This window comes from Hirsutella rhossiliensis, assembly GCF_020360975.1.
Source record: "Hirsutella rhossiliensis strain HR02 chromosome Unknown scaffold00006, whole genome shotgun sequence".
Classification (NCBI taxonomy): Eukaryota; Fungi; Ascomycota; class Sordariomycetes; order Hypocreales; family Ophiocordycipitaceae; genus Hirsutella; species Hirsutella rhossiliensis.
The window spans coordinates 3,968,750-3,987,449 of NW_025408672.1; the positions used below are offsets into that span (position 1 = coordinate 3,968,750).

At 52.3% G+C, this 18,700-nt stretch overlaps 4 protein-coding genes across 4 annotated transcripts; 1 reads left to right on the forward strand and 3 right to left on the reverse strand.

Annotated features, from left to right (window-relative positions):
* Positions 1-3,075: 3,075 nt before the first annotated feature.
* On the reverse strand, positions 3,076-3,621 carry HRG_06747 (uncharacterized protein; the record flags this gene model as incomplete). The annotated part of the gene is made up of 1 exon (XM_044865218.1): positions 3,076-3,621. One exon carries the CDS (start codon positions 3,619-3,621, stop codon positions 3,076-3,078), a length of 546 nt encoding a protein of 181 aa, XP_044720158.1.
* A 2,230-nt stretch (positions 3,622-5,851) lies between these two features.
* On the reverse strand, positions 5,852-7,830 carry HRG_06748 (reverse transcriptase (RNA-dependent DNA polymerase) domain-containing protein; the record flags this gene model as incomplete). Its single annotated transcript, XM_044865219.1, has 2 exons — positions 5,852-7,741; positions 7,783-7,830. 2 exons carry the CDS (start codon positions 7,828-7,830, stop codon positions 5,852-5,854), a joined length of 1,938 nt encoding a protein of 645 aa, XP_044720159.1.
* Positions 7,831-14,417: 6,587 nt separating this feature from the next.
* On the reverse strand, positions 14,418-15,497 carry HRG_06749 (DDE superfamily endonuclease domain-containing protein; the record flags this gene model as incomplete). Its single annotated transcript, XM_044865220.1, has 2 exons — positions 14,418-14,475; positions 14,719-15,497. The coding sequence occupies 2 exons, from the start codon at positions 15,495-15,497 to the stop codon at positions 14,418-14,420; spliced, it is 837 nt and encodes a 278-aa protein (XP_044720160.1).
* Positions 15,498-16,486: 989 nt separating this feature from the next.
* HRG_06750 (putative transposase) lies at positions 16,487-17,184 on the forward strand (the record flags this gene model as incomplete). The annotated part of the gene is made up of 2 exons (XM_044865221.1): positions 16,487-17,074; positions 17,128-17,184. The coding sequence occupies 2 exons, from the start codon at positions 16,487-16,489 to the stop codon at positions 17,182-17,184; spliced, it is 645 nt and encodes a 214-aa protein (XP_044720161.1).
* Positions 17,185-18,700: the final 1,516 nt, after the last annotated feature.

The following is an 18,700-nucleotide window of genomic DNA, read 5'->3' on the forward strand; positions in this document are numbered from 1 at the left end:
GGTCTGTCACGCAGGACTCTGATACCAAGGAACCATTGTAATTCCCTTGGTCTGTCATCGCGTACTTCCTCTTGAGGGCTGCAACCATCTCATCAGCTGCGTCCTCGTTTTCCTTGCGATAGAGGAAAACAATATCGTCAACGAAGAAGAAAACAGTGAGCCAGTCGTTCTGGAAGATGCAGGGTTCGTCGGGACACTGTGTAAGACCAAGCTCTCTGAATGCAGCAGTGAGTTCCTTCTGCCAAAGAAGAGGGGACCGTCGGAGGCCATAGAGGGCTCGCATGAGGCGAAGAGCCCATCCCTGTCTGTAGTATCCGTCTGGGAAGGCTACATAGACCTCCTCCTCGTCTTCTAAGAGGGCGTTTGTGAAGGCATTAACTGCGTCGAGCTGTCGGGTCTCAAGGTCGAATTTGGCGGTGATGGCCATGAGAATCCGGAAAGAACGTCCTGCAAGGGTTGCTGCATAGGTGTCCTTGTCACCTAGCTGTTGAAGATCTCCTCGAACACAAAGACGGGCTTTGAACTTTGTAAGAAAGCCATGCTTGTCGAACTTATACTTAAAGACCCAGGTAAGTGGCAAAGCTTGCCCGTGACCTGGTCTCTGGGGACCGCTCTGAAGGTTCCTCTCTGTTGGAGTGCTTTCCACTCGGCGTGGGCTCCTTCTCTGAACTGAGGACCAAATCTGTGGGTGCGAAGTTCCTTATACGTCGTAGGTTCGGGAGGAAGGTGTCGTCTGTGAAGTTTTTCTTCTCTGCCGAGAAAGAAAGAGCTGTGGAATTGACCCTTAGTGTTGGTCGAAAAAGCACTGAGCTTGCGAGGCTTTGGAGTGCGGGCTGAGCGCCGTGGCTGAGAGTCACTCGGACCGGGGTCCGGTGTCGGATATGGGTGCTGAATGTCATGAAACTCATCCTGATCATCCGAGTCCTCATGATCAGATGGTTCGGGTTGTACCACAATCGTGGTGGCGTCTCCTTGGTCTGAGGTTGAGGAGATTGCTCAACGGGGTCAGGTTCAGGTTCATCGATTTGAGTGGGGATTTCCTCGTAATCCGACTCGTCCTCGATGTGGGCTGGAAGCTGTACTTCCACGCGCTGTGGGATAGGTTCTGGTGGCTGATCATTTCCGTCATAGAAGATGCTTTCATTGAAGGTCACATCTCGGACCCTTCGGACTTCTGATGTGGACGGAATCCAGATCCTGAAAATGTTCGTGGAATCATATCCAACGAGATAACCGATTTCTGTGTGAGGGTCGGTCTTTAGGTCCTTCTTCTGTCTGTTCTGAAGGGCCTGGGGTGTCAAGGATAGGCTCTGCAGCCGTATGCCTTGAGAAACGTGATGTCAGGCTGGTCTTGCTGGTAGCCTATGTCTCTGTTGTTGTCTCGCAGCCACTGATGAAGCAGCTGGAAAGGCGTTCGGAAGCTGTGGTTCTGCATGGGCGATCTGTTGTGCAAAAACACTGCAGCTTTCCAAGTCTCTGGCCAAAGATCAGATGGTAAATTGGCATCAATTCCCATTGTTCTGGCCTGGGCAGATATTACCCCCCCAGATCGCTCTGCAGAGCCGTTTTGAGCGGGAGTGTAAGGGCAGAAGGTTCATCTTGAATCCCTTTTCCTCGATCCAGCTCTCATACGCACTCTGAAGAGAACGATCGTTATCACGGTGGATAATGCAAATATTGAGATTCCATTGGCGTTGAATCATTGCCTCATGGTTTCTCAAAGCAGTCATAACGGACCCTTGTGTCGCGTCATTCAGAAGGTAGATGAAGATCATGCTTGTAAATTCATCTTTGATAAGAAGAACAGCTTCCTTGCCGTTGAATGAGGTGTTCATACTGAAGATATCAACGTAGATTCTCCAGAATGGTCTGGGGCTCGGTTTTGAGGGGTTCGGCGAGAGACGACCTTCTTTCCCTTCCCAAGGGAACACGCGGTGCAATCGATGGTAACTGGGCCTTTGATCTTCGAACCCGTCGTGTTCTCAACAAGATGCTCTAGGGCTTGAGCGTTCAAGTGACCTAGGCGCTTATGCCAAAGCGTAGCATCTGCTGTTTTCACTGCGCGAGGTGCAGATGAAGATGTGAAGTTGGAGGCGAGAGCCTCCTTAATCGGGTTGAACTCGATGACCGGTTGACGAAAGCGGCGTTTCGTATGAAATATAATCTGATCGTCTTTAGAGACGCGTCCAGATAGTGGATTCCAGTTGTATCCCTTCGCAAGAAAGCGGTCGAGGATGCGATGTTGGTGTGGAATTTTGGCACGAAGGCAACTTCGTTGAGCTGAAAAAGTCCTCCTTCTTCAAGCTTCATACGGACTGTGCCGTAGCCAAGGATCTGAAGTTGACTATCGCCTGCAAAGAGCTCTTTTGGCTCTGCAAGGGCGGTGTAGTCAAGAAAACGGGATCGGTTGTTGCAAATGTGTGTGTCTGATCCGAATCAAGGATAAAGGAGTCATACAGCGGGTAGACTGCCTTTCCCGTCGAGAAACTGGTTGATGGAGGTGTTGAAGGAGGCGGTGTGTTGTCAGGAGCTGGTAGAAGACCGGCAAACGCTGTGCCTTTAACGGAGGAGTCGGACGATTTCTCCATTTCCTTCTTCTTGAAGTCTTGTGCTTTCTCCGTCATCTTCTTTGCCCATGGATTGGAGTCGAGGATTTCCTTGATCTTCTTCTCAACCTTCTGATCAGGAGTCCAGCCATCAGGCCGAGCTGATTTGATGAGATAGAAGCAATCTACGAAGCGGTGATATTCTCCGCAGACACACATAGGAACACCATCAGCGTTCTTGCTTGAAGACCACTTAGGCTTGTCCTCTTTCCTCTCCGATTTCTCTCCTTGCCTTGGAAGGCAGCTCCGAATGATCCTTTGCTGTTGTTGGCGGCCTTGATTCGGTGAGCTCGTTCAAAGATCTCACTGATCTTAATGCCGTCCGGGAAGTCGGTCTTCCACTCAGGCTTGCCGAATACGGCCTCGTCTTCCATTTTGTTGACCCAATAGTCTGTGAATGGGGCGTTGATGGACGAAACAGCCTGTAGGAAATCTTGGGTAGGGCGAAGGTCCTGGACATCAGGAAGCCCTAATTGCTTTGCCTCAGTGAGGACTTTCTGCCATTGGGTGACCCAAGCTTCGATCTTGGTCCTGTTTGGCGACTGAAGGGTGGAACGATAACGCTGAACAACTTCCTCTCGAGTGCCCAGTCGGTTGGGGCCACACGAGCCTGAAGCAAGGCAAGTTGCTTTGCAACGTCGTGTTCCTCGGCAATGGTGCTGTAGTAGTTGCCGATGGTCTTGACGATGTGTTGTTGAAGGCTGGCGAGTGCCTTCACTTGATCCCTATACCCTTGAAGCTTCGAGCGGTATTGGGTGTGGAGGAATTCGAGACGGCGAAATTCCTCCGAGGTCAGATCCACGAGATCAGATGCTTCGTGGTTGATTTGTCGGAATGTTGGTTCAACTGGCTGCTGAAGAACCGGCTTACCCTCCTTGACGGCAGGGTCCAGAAAGTCCCAAAGACTGTGGGACGTGGCGAATTTCTTGATGATAGAAATCCATTGTTTCCAGTCGCAAGGGCCGTTGAGCACGGTGCCCTTGGAAGAGCCATCAAGATCTAGAGCTGAGCTCATTGTGGAAGCTATTCTGCGCAGCGGAATGAACGAGAATAAGATACCCAGTCAATGGCAGACCGGGCTCATAACTATCGCACGGAGGATGAGCAAGTGGGCATAAAGATCAGGGACTGGAAGACTCTTGATTCTGCTATCTAAGGTGGGAAAGAGGCGAGATCTTTATAGACTGCCTGAATATGAGAATGGAAGGGAATGGTAGTGAATGGAAGCATCTGATCAGATCATCTGGAAGCCACTGATGCGTTGATGATGCCTCCTAGAAGTTTCTGTGGGGAAATGTGGAAACGGACTGTGCGAATAGGGGGTCAGACTGTTGGAGGCTGATATCCTATGTGTGACATAGACAAATTAACGTTAACATTTAGGAATAAGACGTTACGCTAGACGACGATAAGGAGGCTATTATAATATACGTCGTAAGGTTTCTATTAGAAGGATAATTTAATATATATCTTTAAGGATATAAGATCCTAAGTTACTTCTAAGAACATTTTAACGGGTAGATAGAAGAAATATAGGAGAATGCCGATAAGACCTATAGGAGAATACTGCGATAGCTCTTAAAGCGACGAGGGATATATACTAGAAGGAGTAACGGCTCGATTATAAAGTAGTTTGTCTCCTTATAGACTATTAAAAACCTACTTAACTAGCCTATTAAAGATTTTAAAGAGATAACATTCGATAAGGGTACTAGCGTATATAGGAGGCAGAAGGCATTAGTACGAAGATCTCCTACCCTACACGGAACTACTGCTGCTGCTGCTATACTAACAGCCTCACCGTAACCTTTTATAGCTACTTCGATTACCGCTATAGCACTCGAACCGAAGGACATAGAAGACCCCCTTTTAATATAAGCTCCCCTTCTAACTTTACTCCTAATAGTTAACCTCGACCCCTAGGCGCGCTTAACGGCTCACTTAACAACCTACCGGTTTAACTACCCGGAGATCGTCTAAGTAGTTACTATACCCGCTCAGCCTACCGAACTAAGGTCGTTAATAGCCCCGACGAACCCTATAACGACCCCCTTAGAGGCGTATATTGTTACGGCCAGGCACATACGAGCCTTGACGGCTATAAAGATGTATTGGCACTATGAACGAAGACTCAAAGCTAAGGAGCAAGAAAGAAAGACTAGACTACACGACCGAGCTGGCCCTTATGTGCATATGCACGAGGTTACCTCAGCAGCGCTCAGGTAAGCACGAGGTCGCACGTGGGCACGTGATGCTGCTTGGGCACGTGACACTGGTGAGGTTCTGCGCTGGTGTCTCTACGCTGGCGCGCAGGGTCGTGACACTACCCCGTCTAAGGCCTTGATATGCGTATCAAGGTAGTCAGTCGTGGCGGCGGGTTCTTGGTTTCACGGCTTTCTCTGCTGTGTCATCATCGTCTCGTTCCTCGCAGCCCTCCTCCGCTGCAGCACATTCGATCCAGTATTGCAGGTTGACGGGTGGGCCTGCTGCGTCCGGATGTTCATCGTGGAATACCTTCAATGCTATTGGTGCGTTACGGAAATTCCTAGCCGGGTACCAGGTCTCATCAGGGTCACATCCCTTCCATAAGACCTGGTATTCCAGTCGTCGACTCCTACCGGTTACTCGAGACTGCTGGACTTGATCAACCTCCCACTCGGGTTCTCCGTTGATCTCCTCGGGTGGCGGAGGTGTCTGGATCTGCTGGGGCAAGGGGTTATCGGCTGCTTTTCGAAGACGGTCGGCGTGGAATAGGTTCTTCATTTTGTACGACTCGGGCAGCTGCAGTACGTAGCTATGACCGCGTTCTTCCAGGATTACGAACGGACCTGACCATTGGTTATCTAGCCGAGTAGTCGGAGCGTTCGTGGCGAAGCCTTTCCTGCTGAGAAAACTCGGTCACCGATGGCAAAGTCGGTTGGTCGTCGTTTCCTATTAGCCTGTTCCTTCTGACGTTCTTGAGCGGCGGTGGCAGCATTCCTGGCGTCTTCCTGGGGTTCCTGGGCGGTCTGCACAAGTTCCCTAGCTCTGGCGGCGGGGCCGGGGGGAGCGGGCTTGTCAGTCGGGGGCAGTGACAGGGGTTCCGGATATCTCGGCCTAGGGCTACTTTTAACGGTGCCATGTCGATGGAAGAGTGCCAAGACGAGTTATGGGCGAAGTCGAGGGAGGGCAGCAGGAACTCCAGTTATCTTGATGCTTCGTCACGTAGAATCGTAGCTTTTGATCTAGGTATTGATTTGTAACTTCTACACCCTTGGGTCTGAGGGTGTAGGAGCTTCCATGACGATGCTTCGTTCCCGTGAGCCGGTTAATCTCTGCGAGGAAGGCAGAAATAAACTGTCCAGCGTTGTCAGAAATCCATACGAGGGCATACCGAAGAAACGATAGAGGTAGCGGAAGTAGCGGCTAGCTAAGACTTCTGCCGTATCGTTTTTCTTTCCTGGGAGCGTGGCGATAATCCGGCTTAGCTTGCAGACGAAGGTCCAAACATAGTCATATCCGTAACGGTCTTTCGGCATATCCTTCCCGTCACATTCGACGTGCTCCCAAACAGAGGTCGGTACGGGCAGTGGATGGAGCAGTCCAGGGGTCTTGTCTCGAGGGGTTTTGTTGCGGCGGCAGTCGTGGCAGTTCCGAATATAACGACGGATATCCTCCTTCATCCTTGGCCAGTAGAAGTCTCGTTGGAGCAGCTTGATCACCTTGTTCTGTCCGGCGTGAGCGAAGATCTGGGGCTCGTGGGCTTCGCGAATGAGCGCGGTCTGAAGAAACGTCTGCTTGTCTGAGGTCTGGGCTGGTACGATCAGGTGTGTTCCATGGGTGCCGAGGTCTTGGAGGAGGTTCTCTTGGCGGATCAACGAAACGAGTTCGGCTCCCTTCGGGACCGAGTTCGGGTCTAGTTCTGGGCGGTCTTGATCGGGCGTCTGCTGTATCCCTCGGTCTTCTGGGGTCTGTAGGGCACTCGTGGCCCTCAGAACTAATGGTCTAGTAGGCTTAGGTTCGGGACTAAAGTTCTGAGGGGGCAGGTTGCCGGCGGCCGTAGGGTCTAGAGAGTCGGTCGCGAAGCCTAGCCTTTCCGGAGGGATCAGGGTCACCGTGCGTTCCTCGGCTTCCCGGGCCTTTACGGTAGGGAGCTCCGCTGTCTTCCTGGAGAGGGCATCGGCGACTACGTTCAGTCGACCGGGGCGGTAGAGGAAACGGATGTCGAACTGGGCGAGAAAGTCGGACCATCTGATCTGTCGTACCGAGAGCAGGCGCTTCGTAGAGAAATGGACTAAGGCTTCGTGATCGGTGATCACATCGAACTTCTGGCCTAAGAGCTCTGGGTAGAAGTGCTCTAGACTCTGTACGACGGCGAGGAGCTCTCGATCTTGGATTGGGTAGGCTCGCTCGGCCGGGGTCATGGTCTTAGAGAAGAATCCAACGGGCTTCCAGGTCTGATCAGGCTGTTCCTGCCATAGAACACCAGCTGTGGCATTCCGGGAGGCATCGGTCTCCAGTCGGGTCGGCAGTTCTGGTCTAAAGAAGGCGAGGACCGGGGCTTCGATAGCCAGGCGCTTGAGTTGATCAAATGCTTCGCGTTGCTCCGGGCCCATCACAAAGGCAACATCCTTCTTAAGCAACCGGTTCAAGGGTTCTGCCACTCCGGAGGCGTGGTAGCAGAAAACACGGATGAAGTTGCATAGGCCAACGAATGATCGGATCGCGGTGCGGTCTCGGAGGTCTTCAAACTTCCAGTCTTGTATCGATCGAACTTTCCGAGGGTCGACACTAAGGCCCACACCGGCTTCAAGCAGAACGCCGAGGTAGTCAACCTTGGTCACGTTAAATCTAGACTTCTTGATGTCTCCCTGGAGGTTGGCCTGATGGAGTCGCCAGATCACTTCTTGACAGTCTTTCCAGTGGTCTTCTTCTTTATCCGAGTAGATCAGGACGTCATCTGCGTAGGCGCTGGCGCACCGGTCGAGGAGATCGTGAAGCTGCGCGTTGATAAACTGCTGGAACCAGGCGGGACCTACCTTCAGACCGAACGGGAGGACTTTCCAGCGGAAAGTTCCGAAACGGGTGCGAAAGGCGGTCAAATACTCGGAGTCAGGGTCCATGCGGAGACGGTGGAAGGCCTGGATCACATCGATCTTCGTAAAGCGTTGAGCTTCACGGCAACCGAAAGCAGTACCTTCGAGGGACGGAGCGGGCGTGATGCGACTTTAAGATGATCGTTCATCCAACGGTAGTCGATGCAGAAGCGGCGGGCGGTCGTGTTCGGTTTCGGAGCGAAGAGGACGGATGCGGCGTGCGGACTCGGATCGGGCTCGATGAAGTCTATCTCCGGAGGTGATCGACAGTCTCTTTCTCTAGAGGCAGATACTTAACGGGCGTGCGGTACGATGGGGTCCTGTCGGCGAAAGAGGCTTCTCAAGCTCTAGGACTACATCGTGACCGGGTCGGCTCGAAGGTAGGGTGTGGGCCTCTTTCTTCGAGAAGAATCCTCTAGATGGGTGAGCTGGGGCGGTAGACGACTACGGACACAAGCAACATGCTCAGGGTCTTCTCCTGAGGGAACGGAATGCTTTGTCCCTGGTAGGTCTTCTGATCCGGGAGACTTTAGCAATGGTTCGAGCACTAGGGACGGTCTGGTCAAGGCCGGAGCTTGGCTCGAGCTGGACTGGATCCCGGGCATCAACGGTTCGAGTTCGTTCCACTGTTCGAATCTCTCGTGAGACTCTACTTGGCAGACCAGAGCGTTAATCAGGGCTTGATCTTCGGAGGCTTGGACCGAGGCGACGGAGACGAAGTCGGTAGCAGGGGCGGTCGTGAGCTGAAAACGGACAGACTTCTTGGCAGACGGAGACTTGGACTGAAACGACGGAGACGGAGTCGGTAACGGGGTCGGGACAGAGGCCGGAGGAGCTTGATCAGAGCGGCGCCAGTTCTTGTGGAGGATCCGGTAGCGTTTCTCCTCTTTCTCGAGCAGGCGGTTCCGCCTCTCAGCGTCGGCCTGGATCTTAGGGTCGATCCGACCCGAGAGCGGGGCTTGACCCGAGGGCTGGATCGTCGGGGAGAACTTGGCGAGGCAGGAAGATCATCTGGCCAGATGATCTGTCGGGCGGCGCAGTCAAGCAGGAGGCGCTTCTCCCGCATCCAGAAAAGACCGATAAAGATATCATGGCCACACTCAGCTATATCAAATGTCTCGTTTGCGAACGAACGGCCATCGATGACGAAAGTGGCGACCAGCTGTTTCTGGATATAGCCGGCTGGCTTTCCACGGAAGTCTTGGAGGGGAATCCGACTCGGGAGCTCCTTAATCTGGGCTCCGAGTCTTTGGGCGGCGGACTGGGCGAAGGTTGGGCTAACCAGCAAACGGGTTTCGGCTCCGGTATCACAGAGGGAGCGGGCAGGTAGGCTCACACCATCCACTTGGACTTGACTTGGCTGAGTGAATGACTTGCTAGACCTACTCGCTATCTGTGACACCTTAGGGACCATCAAGGAGACTTGTGATGGTCCTATTCGTTTCCCGAATCTTGATCAGAGTCGTTGGCAGGGACAGGGACGAAGGCGACACGGGAGACAGCATGGGTGCGGTCGGGACACTCGCGAGAGAGGTGCCCTGTTTTTCCACAAATAAAGCAGGTGCCATTATCCCAATGGGCCCTTTTCTCATCGTCGGTCAAGGCTCTGCCAGCATCACGCGAGGTGATAGGGTCGAGCCGGTCTTGTTCGGAGTCTTGGCGGTAGTCGGAGCAGTCTTAGTCGGCGCGCGGCGAGATCGGTCGGAAGAGCGGGAGTCCTGTGTCTGCCTCATACTCCTCTTCTGGCAGTGGACAGCGTCCTTAATGAACCCACAGAAAACCTCGTAGGTCACGGACTCGTCACGGGTCTTGGTCAAGAGGCTGTTATCTAGGTTGGCCGGGATGTGCTGCCACAAGGTATGCTTCATCTGGTCCTCGGGCACACGACCGGTCGCAGTTAAGTAGTCAAATTCCGCAAGAAAGTCCACAATGTCGGTCTTCCCATTCACGGTAAACTGGAGGCGTTGCAGGCGGTCAAGAGCCTCGGAAAGCTCATTCGGATTGCCATAGGCGGACTCAAGGGCTTGGATCATCTCTGCCACTCCAGAGAAGGGTCGAGTGTCAGAGGAGAAGCGGGTTTCAAGTGCTCGGCGGGCTTTTTTCAGGATGAAGGAATGGAACTCGTCCTTCTTCCTGAGAACGTCGCGAGACCTTGATGCGCGATTTGGCGGCGTCGCTGTACTCGGGGTTCTTGCCCTCTGGGAAGGGGGCAAAACAGGCCAGGCAGCTTTGCCTGTTGGTCGGAAGGCCGGGCCATTTGGGCCGGCAAAAGCAGTCGAGGGCTCCCGGTGCTGTCGATTTGATTCAACAGACGGAGAGCGTTCATTTAGACGGGCCGTTAAGGCCGCAATCTGTCCTCATCTCGCGGATGAGAGCGTCTTGGGCTCGGGGCAGCCATGGCTGCTATTTCGGATTCAGTGGCTTGGCCAGCAAGCCGGGCAGAACGGCGAGGCTGATCAGAGGGCAGGGCTTCCTCGGATATCATAGTCTCGAGGTCAGAGTCTAGGGTCGGAAATGATACCACGCGGAATCACGGTCAGATGCCTGCACGAGCAGGGACGGTCGGAGGTCAGACGGGACGAATCCCTTGGTCGGAACGGTTGGTCGGACGACTACACACACGCGTAGTCTTGGTCGGAACGGACGTGATCTCAGCCTTGAGGATCACTTGGTCGGTGGTCGGAGTCTTGGTCGGAACGGTCAGAACGGATGCGCTGGATTTACGTCAGGCGCGTGTGACGTGAAAGCTCGGTGCCTATTTGCTTAATCGCTGGCAAGCGATCTTATTGAGCTTTGAGTAGTGTTACGGCCAGGCACATACGAGCCTTGACGGCTATAAAGATGTATTGGCACTATGAACGAAGACTCAAAGCTAAGGAGCAAGAAAGAAAGACTAGACTACACGACCGAGCTGGCCCTTATGTGCATATGCACGAGGTTACCTCAGCAGCGCTCAGGTAAGCACGAGGTCGCACGTGGGCACGTGATGCTGCTTGGGCACGTGACACTGGTGAGGTTCTGCGCTGGTGTCTCTACGCTGGCGCGCAGGGTCGTGACATATATAAGGATCCCGCTAGATAAAGTCGTAAATAGGATCGTTAACGCCGAGCTATAATAGAAATTCGCTAAGCTCTAGGTTAGAGATAAGAACTATATAGGAGAACTATACGACCTTCTTAATAATAAAGTCCGGATCTTTATAAGTATATACTATACTCTTTAAGCCACGCCCGATAAATTCTATGCCCTCTTCCCTGTCACGACCCTGGGCGCCAGCGTAGAGCCGCCAGCGCAGCACCTCACCAGTGTCACGTGCCCAAGCAGCATCACGTGCCCACGCGCGACCTCGTGTCTATATAAGGGCCCGCTCGGTCGTGTAGTCTAGTCTTCCTTTCTTGCTCCTTAGCTTTGAGTCTTTGTTCATAGTGCCAATACATCTTTATAGCCGTCAAGGCTCGTATGTGCCTGGCCGTAACACTACTCAAAGCTCAATCTTCGCGTGCCCCGCGAAACAAATATAGGCCCAAGTTATCTATCCACCCACTTTCATTAACTGTACACCCAAAAAGTGGATTAACTGTGGCTGACGGCCGAAGAGGGCCGATACCGCCAATTTGTATGCACACATTCTCTACGATAAGTAGAGCCAGGTAGTAACAGTTCTCCTTCAACGATAAGGCACCCAAAATTGAAGCTATTCGTACTGCGCTTTCTATGCTGATGAGACTATTCTTTGGTGTTTACAACAGGCCTCCTTCTTCGAGTGCACTACGTGCCTGATCCGCTTCATCTAACTGTGATTCCAATTGATCCCATACATCCTCAAGGGCGGCATCGTCCGTGAGGCCGGCGACGAAGATGCAGTCTTGGGTCTCCCGCCGTACCGGCTGATCGTCATCATCAGAGACTGGCGTTTGACGCCCGGCTTGTTGATACGCCCGTTGCATCCGTGTGCCTGCCTCGTACGTATCGCCGTTTTCCTCGATGTGCCGCAGCCCTCGTTCCGTTGAAGTCATCGCGGCCGTTACCGTACCCGTCATCGCCGCTGGTGCCGTTGAGGAGGAGGCAGTCGTATAGCCTCAGCCCGCTCATGCCGTTCAGCGATCTCGTGATGTGACGGATCCCGCCGCGTTGATCTTGACCGCCGTGACTCTTCGAGGTTGAGTGAGCCCTTGGGGCGGCCCTTAGCCCTGATAACTTGTGGCTCGTATGGTGCCCGAGTAGGGCTTGTGCCCTGAGCGCTTGTATCGATCGGAATATACCAAAATGGGTCGAAGTCGTCGAGTGTAAGGGAGGTATTGGTGTTGATAGACTCGAAGATTCGATGGCAGCACGGTAGCCCTCGACTAGTAGCCCAATTACAAGGACATTGACCTGGCGGCGGTTTGGCCCGTTGACTTCGGGGTCTAGAGGATCTTGCGATGCTCATCTATTAGTAGCTTTAACGCATATGACGATACTCGCTCGCGGATCGGCATATACGGCGCCTGTAGGGAGAACGTTGATATCTTGTGGAGGTTTCGATTCTCTATCGCTGTGATCTGAGCAGCCTGATGGCCCCAGAAGCGTTCGAATCGTTGGAAAACGGTCGTCAAATCGCCCGTACAGGACCAAAGGAACTTCTTCATATGAGAGTGAAGTCCCTCGACGATCGAGGTCGTTGTACGCCCGAAGTGGCGATATTGATTAACGAAACAAGATACAAACTTCTCCTTCCAAGGCGTTAGCCACGTATTGCAACAGTATTGTATAGCTGCAAGCGGGTGGCGGCCTGGTGTCTCAAATTGGCGTAAACGTTCGTTGAAGCTATTCACATCTTGTGACTTGACGATCTCGTTCCACTCTTGTAGAAACGCTTGGAATGCCGGGGCCCGTACGACTCGATTGCCGATTTTTGATGCCTTAGGGAAAATTGCTTGCATTTCGCAACGACATTCTGGTTAATATGCCACGTGCAGAGAAGGTTAGTACTGTTTTGAAGCTCGCGAAAGCTATCTAACGCCTTAAGCAACGCAGTATCTCGGTCCGTGACAGTGACCCTTGAAATGGGATCGACTCCTTCTCGCAAAGGACTAGCAGCAACGAGATAGCCCAATAGTAATGGGACTCGGTCTCGCCGTTCAAGAAGATAGAGGCAATAGAGAACGTTTTGTTATCTCGAGTGGCCGCGCAGATATTCAATAACGGCATATTGAATCGGTTCGTCTTGTAGGTACAGTCGAGGACGAGGACATCGTGATGCTGACGCCATCGATGGAAGGTAGCACGAGGCGCGAGAAATAGCCCAGTTAGCCGGCCCTGGGGATCACGACTATCTCGATGAAAGAAGTCGGACTTATCTAGCCGGTCGTAGAGAAACTGAAGAGGCGTACGGCCAGCTAGTTCTTCCTGACGGTGCCTAGCCAAGGCGTTACTCACGTCTTGAGCCGTGATACCGGCTAAACGAGGATCGTCGTGAACCAGGTCACGAAGCTCGCCAGCAATATCGGTCGGCCGGGTATTGTTATTAAACTTCCGGATAATGTCGTCGCGATACTTCTGGATAACAAGCGCCCGGTACTTCGGAAAGACCATCGGGTCATCAACAAGGCGATGATTGTGAACATCGTGAAGATAAGAGATAGTCCAGTAACCGCGTTTTTCCTTCAACGAGAGGCGAAATTCACAGTCTGTTTTCTGGGTTGCTGTATTGAGGCGACGACGAGAGATATGAGCAGCTTTATCCTTCCGATTTTCGTAGGGGCCGGCCTTGATACAACGAACAAGTGCAGACTTGCGTTGGCCAGCGTTATCCCGCTTCGATGTTCGAATGTGTAGGGCGTAGCCTCAGCCTCAGCAACGGTATCGGCGGCTTCCATCGCGGCCTGGAAGGTCGGGAATAGTGTCTTCGTAAGCGACTCCATGATTCGGGCTCGTAAGGGCAGAAAACGCGGTGCGAATAGCTTCAGTTTTGATGGTATTGCTGATAGTTACGGTTACAGGATGTTGTTACGCAAGCATCACGAACTGGCCAGCTGGCCGGCCGGAATGGGCGCACCAAAATTAGCGGCATCGGCACTGCGCCTGACCCAGCCACAGTTGATCCACTTTTGGTGTACAGTTAATAAAAGGAGGTGTATAGATAATTGGGCCCTATTTATACAGGAGGTCTTAGGGACTTCTGGGGACCTCCTGAGTAATGGGCTCTACCCACGCATACGTGGCTGTGCCCACGCATAAAGGGTTGCCTTCCTTACTCAGGAAGTCCTCATGCGTTCCTGCTACATGGGCCAGGAATCCCTCTCCGGGTCCCTCCCTAACAGGGCTACCCTGGTCCACTGACACACCCCCTTTTGTAGCAGGCTCTGACGGCCTGGTGCAAAACAGAAGAAGACAACTACTCGTCCCACAGACCCACGTAAAGTGGGTCCTCACCACCTGGCTGTGTCAACCACCTGGCTGTGTCACTTTACGGCTTCAACGCCAACTTAATTTAATAATAAAACGGCAAAAAAAGTTAAAAATTGATGCATACGATAATTGAATACTGGCCGCAATAGTCTACCTATTTTTGACCTTTGTAGCTTATAAAGCTGATCGTTGGGCTTCTTTTTCGGCTTTCTTAGCCGCCCGGCTGCCCGTCGCTCCTCGAGCTCAATCGCCCTTTTCTCCTCTTTGCTTCGCCAGTACCAACTTTTCTGCTTTTGCAATGCGAATATCTTCCTTTGACTTCGCAATAGCCCTCCTTCGTCTACAGTCAGTACTCCACCGCTTTGAAGGTGGCGGTTCTTGTATTTCTTCCGGCCTTGGCGTTGCTGCTCGGCAAGCTTGGTATTGTACAGATCGACCATCGTTTGCTTTAACTCGTGGCCTTGGGAGATTGCACCTTTAACGTAGCGTTGAAGGTTATGTACGAAGACCTCCTTCTCAATATCATCAATTGGGTCAAACTCAAGGAGACGTTGGCCAACTGATTCAAACTTCCGTACGGTATGGGGTACCAAAGGGGATGAATACGGCTCTGCAGGTAGCTCTGTCGGCGGCGTCTGGTCCCGTACCCTCTTTGAGTCTCTCGAGGATTGGCTTTGGATTGAATGGGTGGATTCCTGTTCTTGAATGCCGAGAGGATTGTAGACTCCTTGAAGGCTTTGACGCGGATTGATTGGATCATAGCGAGGAACTCCAGCTTGGTGATTTTACTCGCACCACTGCGAATAGCAAAATCGACTGCCCGACTGTGGTAATGTTTATACGGCTGAAATACCACGACGTCAAGCGGTTGAAGGAGATGCGTAAGATGCGGAGGCAATGCAAAGAGCACAATATTATGGGCTTCAGCGTACTCGATAAGGTCAAGGGTATGGTGGGAGCCGTGGCCGTCAAGGAGCAATAGCCTCCAAGCACCTTTGCTCTTTGCATGCTTATCGAAATGTTGAATCCACGCTAGATTGAGCTGATCGTTCGTAAATCCCGTTTCCGTAACACCAATAAGGGTATCGCCATCTAGCTCCTTGATGCCGTACCACTGTTCGAGGTGGACCTTGCCGGATAGGATCAAAAACGCAGGGATGTATCGACCATCGGCAGAAATCGCTTCAACGGCTGTTGCCGACTCTCTGTTTTCCTCAATACCAAAGTATTGCGATCGCCTTGATTTCGTGACGACAACTTGGTCCCTGCCAATACCAATACGGAAGCCCGTCTCGTCCATATTCCAGATATCAGCCGGGTTAATCCCGTACGAGGCAATCGTCTCGTGGAGCTTCTTGAAGTACTCGGTAACGTGCGGGACTGATTCGGCAAGCTTGCGTTGGTTATCGAGTACCTTTTGCTTCATAATATGATATCCCTTGCGTTTAATAAAACGGGATATCCAGTTTTTGCCAACAAAGCATTGGGAGTCGAAGGGTTCGTTGCGGGTACCATCAGGGCCGACCGTGGAGCTTAGAACCCGATTTGCTGCATCGCGTAATAAGTCCTTCCGCACCGCAAGTCCTATACGCTCAAGACGATCGATATACAGATCGATTGAGTCCTCTTGAGCTGGCGATAGCCTCGTATGCGTTGCTTTATGGCCGCTGCGAGGTTGGATGCCGTGAAATCGCAAGCGGAGTCGTTCGCGTGCAGCGCTCCTAATAGTGCAGACCGTTTAGCGCACTATTAGTGCACACTGCAGTTTGCACTGCTTAGTCAGCACACTGCCAGTGCAGTGTAACCGTTTGGCAACGCACTGCTGGTCCAGTGAGGCCTCCCCCTCCACACTGCTGGTTCAGTGAGGCTTCCCCCGCCACACTGCTGGTTCAGTGAGGCTCCCGTCAAACTGCCCCATAGTTCAGTGCGAGCGTCGCGCACTATCAGTGTCACCATCAGTGTGACGAGTGTGACGAGTGTGATAGAGCTAAACTTGGACGTTTGACCATTAACTTAATTCCTGGCCTACTTACAACGAGTCAATCGCTGATTAAACGGCGGGATGCGTTCTTGCTCAATTTTACAAACCATCTAGCTCTTACGAGATATCCAAGTGTTGCCAGGGCAGAACGAGCCTCTGCGTAGCTTTCATCTCCTGTCTTTAGGGTAGTATCTGGTCACACTTCCCATACTCTCTGCTAGGCAGAACTTGACGTTGAAGCCTTTGATGCCTTGCACCCGTGCGATTGGATTGTTTTGGCTGAGATCCATAAATTCCTCGAGCCCTTTCACGACGCTACTATTGCCAACGAAAGCTGGAAAAAGTCCATTTCCGATGTCCTACCTACCATGGACTACCTTTTGCACCATATCGAAGCAGCCAGAAATACGACCGATATACCTCACCTAGCCACGATGATGGAGACAGCATGGGCAAAATTAGCCGACTACTACGAGCTCACAGAAGATTCACCTGTCTATTCGGCCGCGACAGTCTTGAATCCTTCTCTCAAATGGACATACATGGAAAAGACCTGGGAAGACAGGCAAGAGTGGATTGAAAGAGCGAAGGCTCGCGTTGGGCAGTTGTGGAGAGATGAATACAAACCGGCCTCGCAGTGCTGCATTACCAGACCAATTCCTGAACAAAGACCAGATGCAAAACGGCCAAACGGATACAAAATATGGATGAAAGAGCAGAAGGCTACGATTTTCAGCATGGATGATGACGAGTATGATGTGTACTGTCGCGAACCTGTAATCATGGTATCGGATCCGCTCAAATGGTGGCTGGATCCAGCGCAGCGGCGACGATTTCCCGGCCTATCCTTGATGGCTATAGACATTCTGTCAATCGCGCCGATGTCGGCGGAAACGGAGCGACTCTTCTCTAAGGCTAAGTTATCAGTGACCGATCAGCGAGGTTCTATCAACGTCGAAACACTCAATCTTCTGGAATGCCTCAGGTCTTGGGATAATAGCGCACTGATACTTCCGACAGAGGTAAGTTCCCAACCAACGAAATGGAGACCAGCTTCTTACGAGTGCATTTCAAGTGTCGATACATGGACGGCAGCCACGACACCTTCGAACGCGTCAGCTCTGAAGCCTAAGATTCAGGTCTCGAGGACGAAAGTCAGCATCGGCTTGGTAGAACGTGATGCATTTGAAGCAATGAGGATTCATGGGCACATGGGCGGCCTAAGGCGGAAATAACGTCTTGACTTCAATCATGCGCGCCAAGCCTGTATTTTATATATCGCACTGATAGTGTAAACTGCAGTTCGCAGTGCAGTGCAGTTTGTCGCTGACGAACGGACGGACAGTTTGGTTTGGCCATCTGGTCTGCACTGCCACAGTTTGGTTTGACCATGTGGGCTTGCACTGCCAGTTCAGTGCGCCCTGGCCGAGTGCACTGGCAGTTTGGTCCAGTGGCGTCACACGCACTGAAGGGGCCGTTTGGGGTGTTCACACGCACTACTTGCACTATTAGGAGCCCTGTTCGCGTGGAACCCCAAATTCCTTAGCCGCAGCGCGAAGGGACATATTGGGATTTGCCTCAATGGCTTTAATAGCCTCGGCTACGCGCCTTTCAAGCGTAAGCTCTTTATTCTTCATAATGTGCCGTTGTTGAGGTCAAGATAGAGGCTTGAAGCGGTGAAGTGACACAGCCAGGTGGTTGACACAGACAGGTGGTGAGGACCCACTTTACGTGGGTATGTGGGACGAGTAGCGGCAGATAAACAAGTGAGGCTATTCGTTATGTTGGAAAGCCGTGATAATGCTGTTTGTATGGTGTTGAGACCATAAAGTAATGATGACTCGTGAGATCATATTCTTTAGTGTTGTGGAACTCCTAGGCTTTCTGCACACCTAGTCATCCCCCGGCAAGAGTGCCCCTATGTCACCCCCTGAGGGAGTCGGTCGCTCTTGCATTCCGAGTTGGCGGACGAAGGCATCGTGTTTCTGTCGGGGTAGGGCCTTCGTCATTCCGTCAGCCGGGTTCTCGCTTGACTTGATCCATTTGACACGGAGCCTTTCTTCCTGGACCGCCTGACGGAGCCAGTGCCTGTGGATGTCAACGTGCTTGAGGCTTGTTTTGAGCCTAGCACTCAATTCCGTGAGTAGCCTGATGGTCTGGAGGTTGTCACACCATAGCTCGTCGGTCCCTTCCACTTGGATGCCTAGCTCGTCAATAAGGCGACCAAATTGCATTTGTTCCTTAGCCGTACTTGTCAGGGCTAGGAGCTCTGCTTCCGTGGACGATGTGGTGACTGTAGCTTGCTTCGTGGCCTTCCAGTCAATAGGGGCCTGAGGAATAGGAACACATAGCCCTGTGATGACTTCCTCGTTTCTGGGTCGTCTGCAAAGGAAGAATCCGAGGCACAGACGAATCGGCGAGTAGATTCGGTAGCTGTAAAGCAGAGGCATCGATCCCTCGTGTGATAGAGGTATGCGAGGCACCTTCGAGCCTCACGTTGATGCCTTGGTCCCGGGTTGTAGCCAAATTGGGCCAGCTTTCCGACTGGGAAAGCCACGTCAGGTCGTGTGTGTATAGCTGGGTGTAGGATTGAGCCGACGATCGATAGGAATTTGTGTACTTCTTCCTTTCTAGCCTTTTTCTCGTAG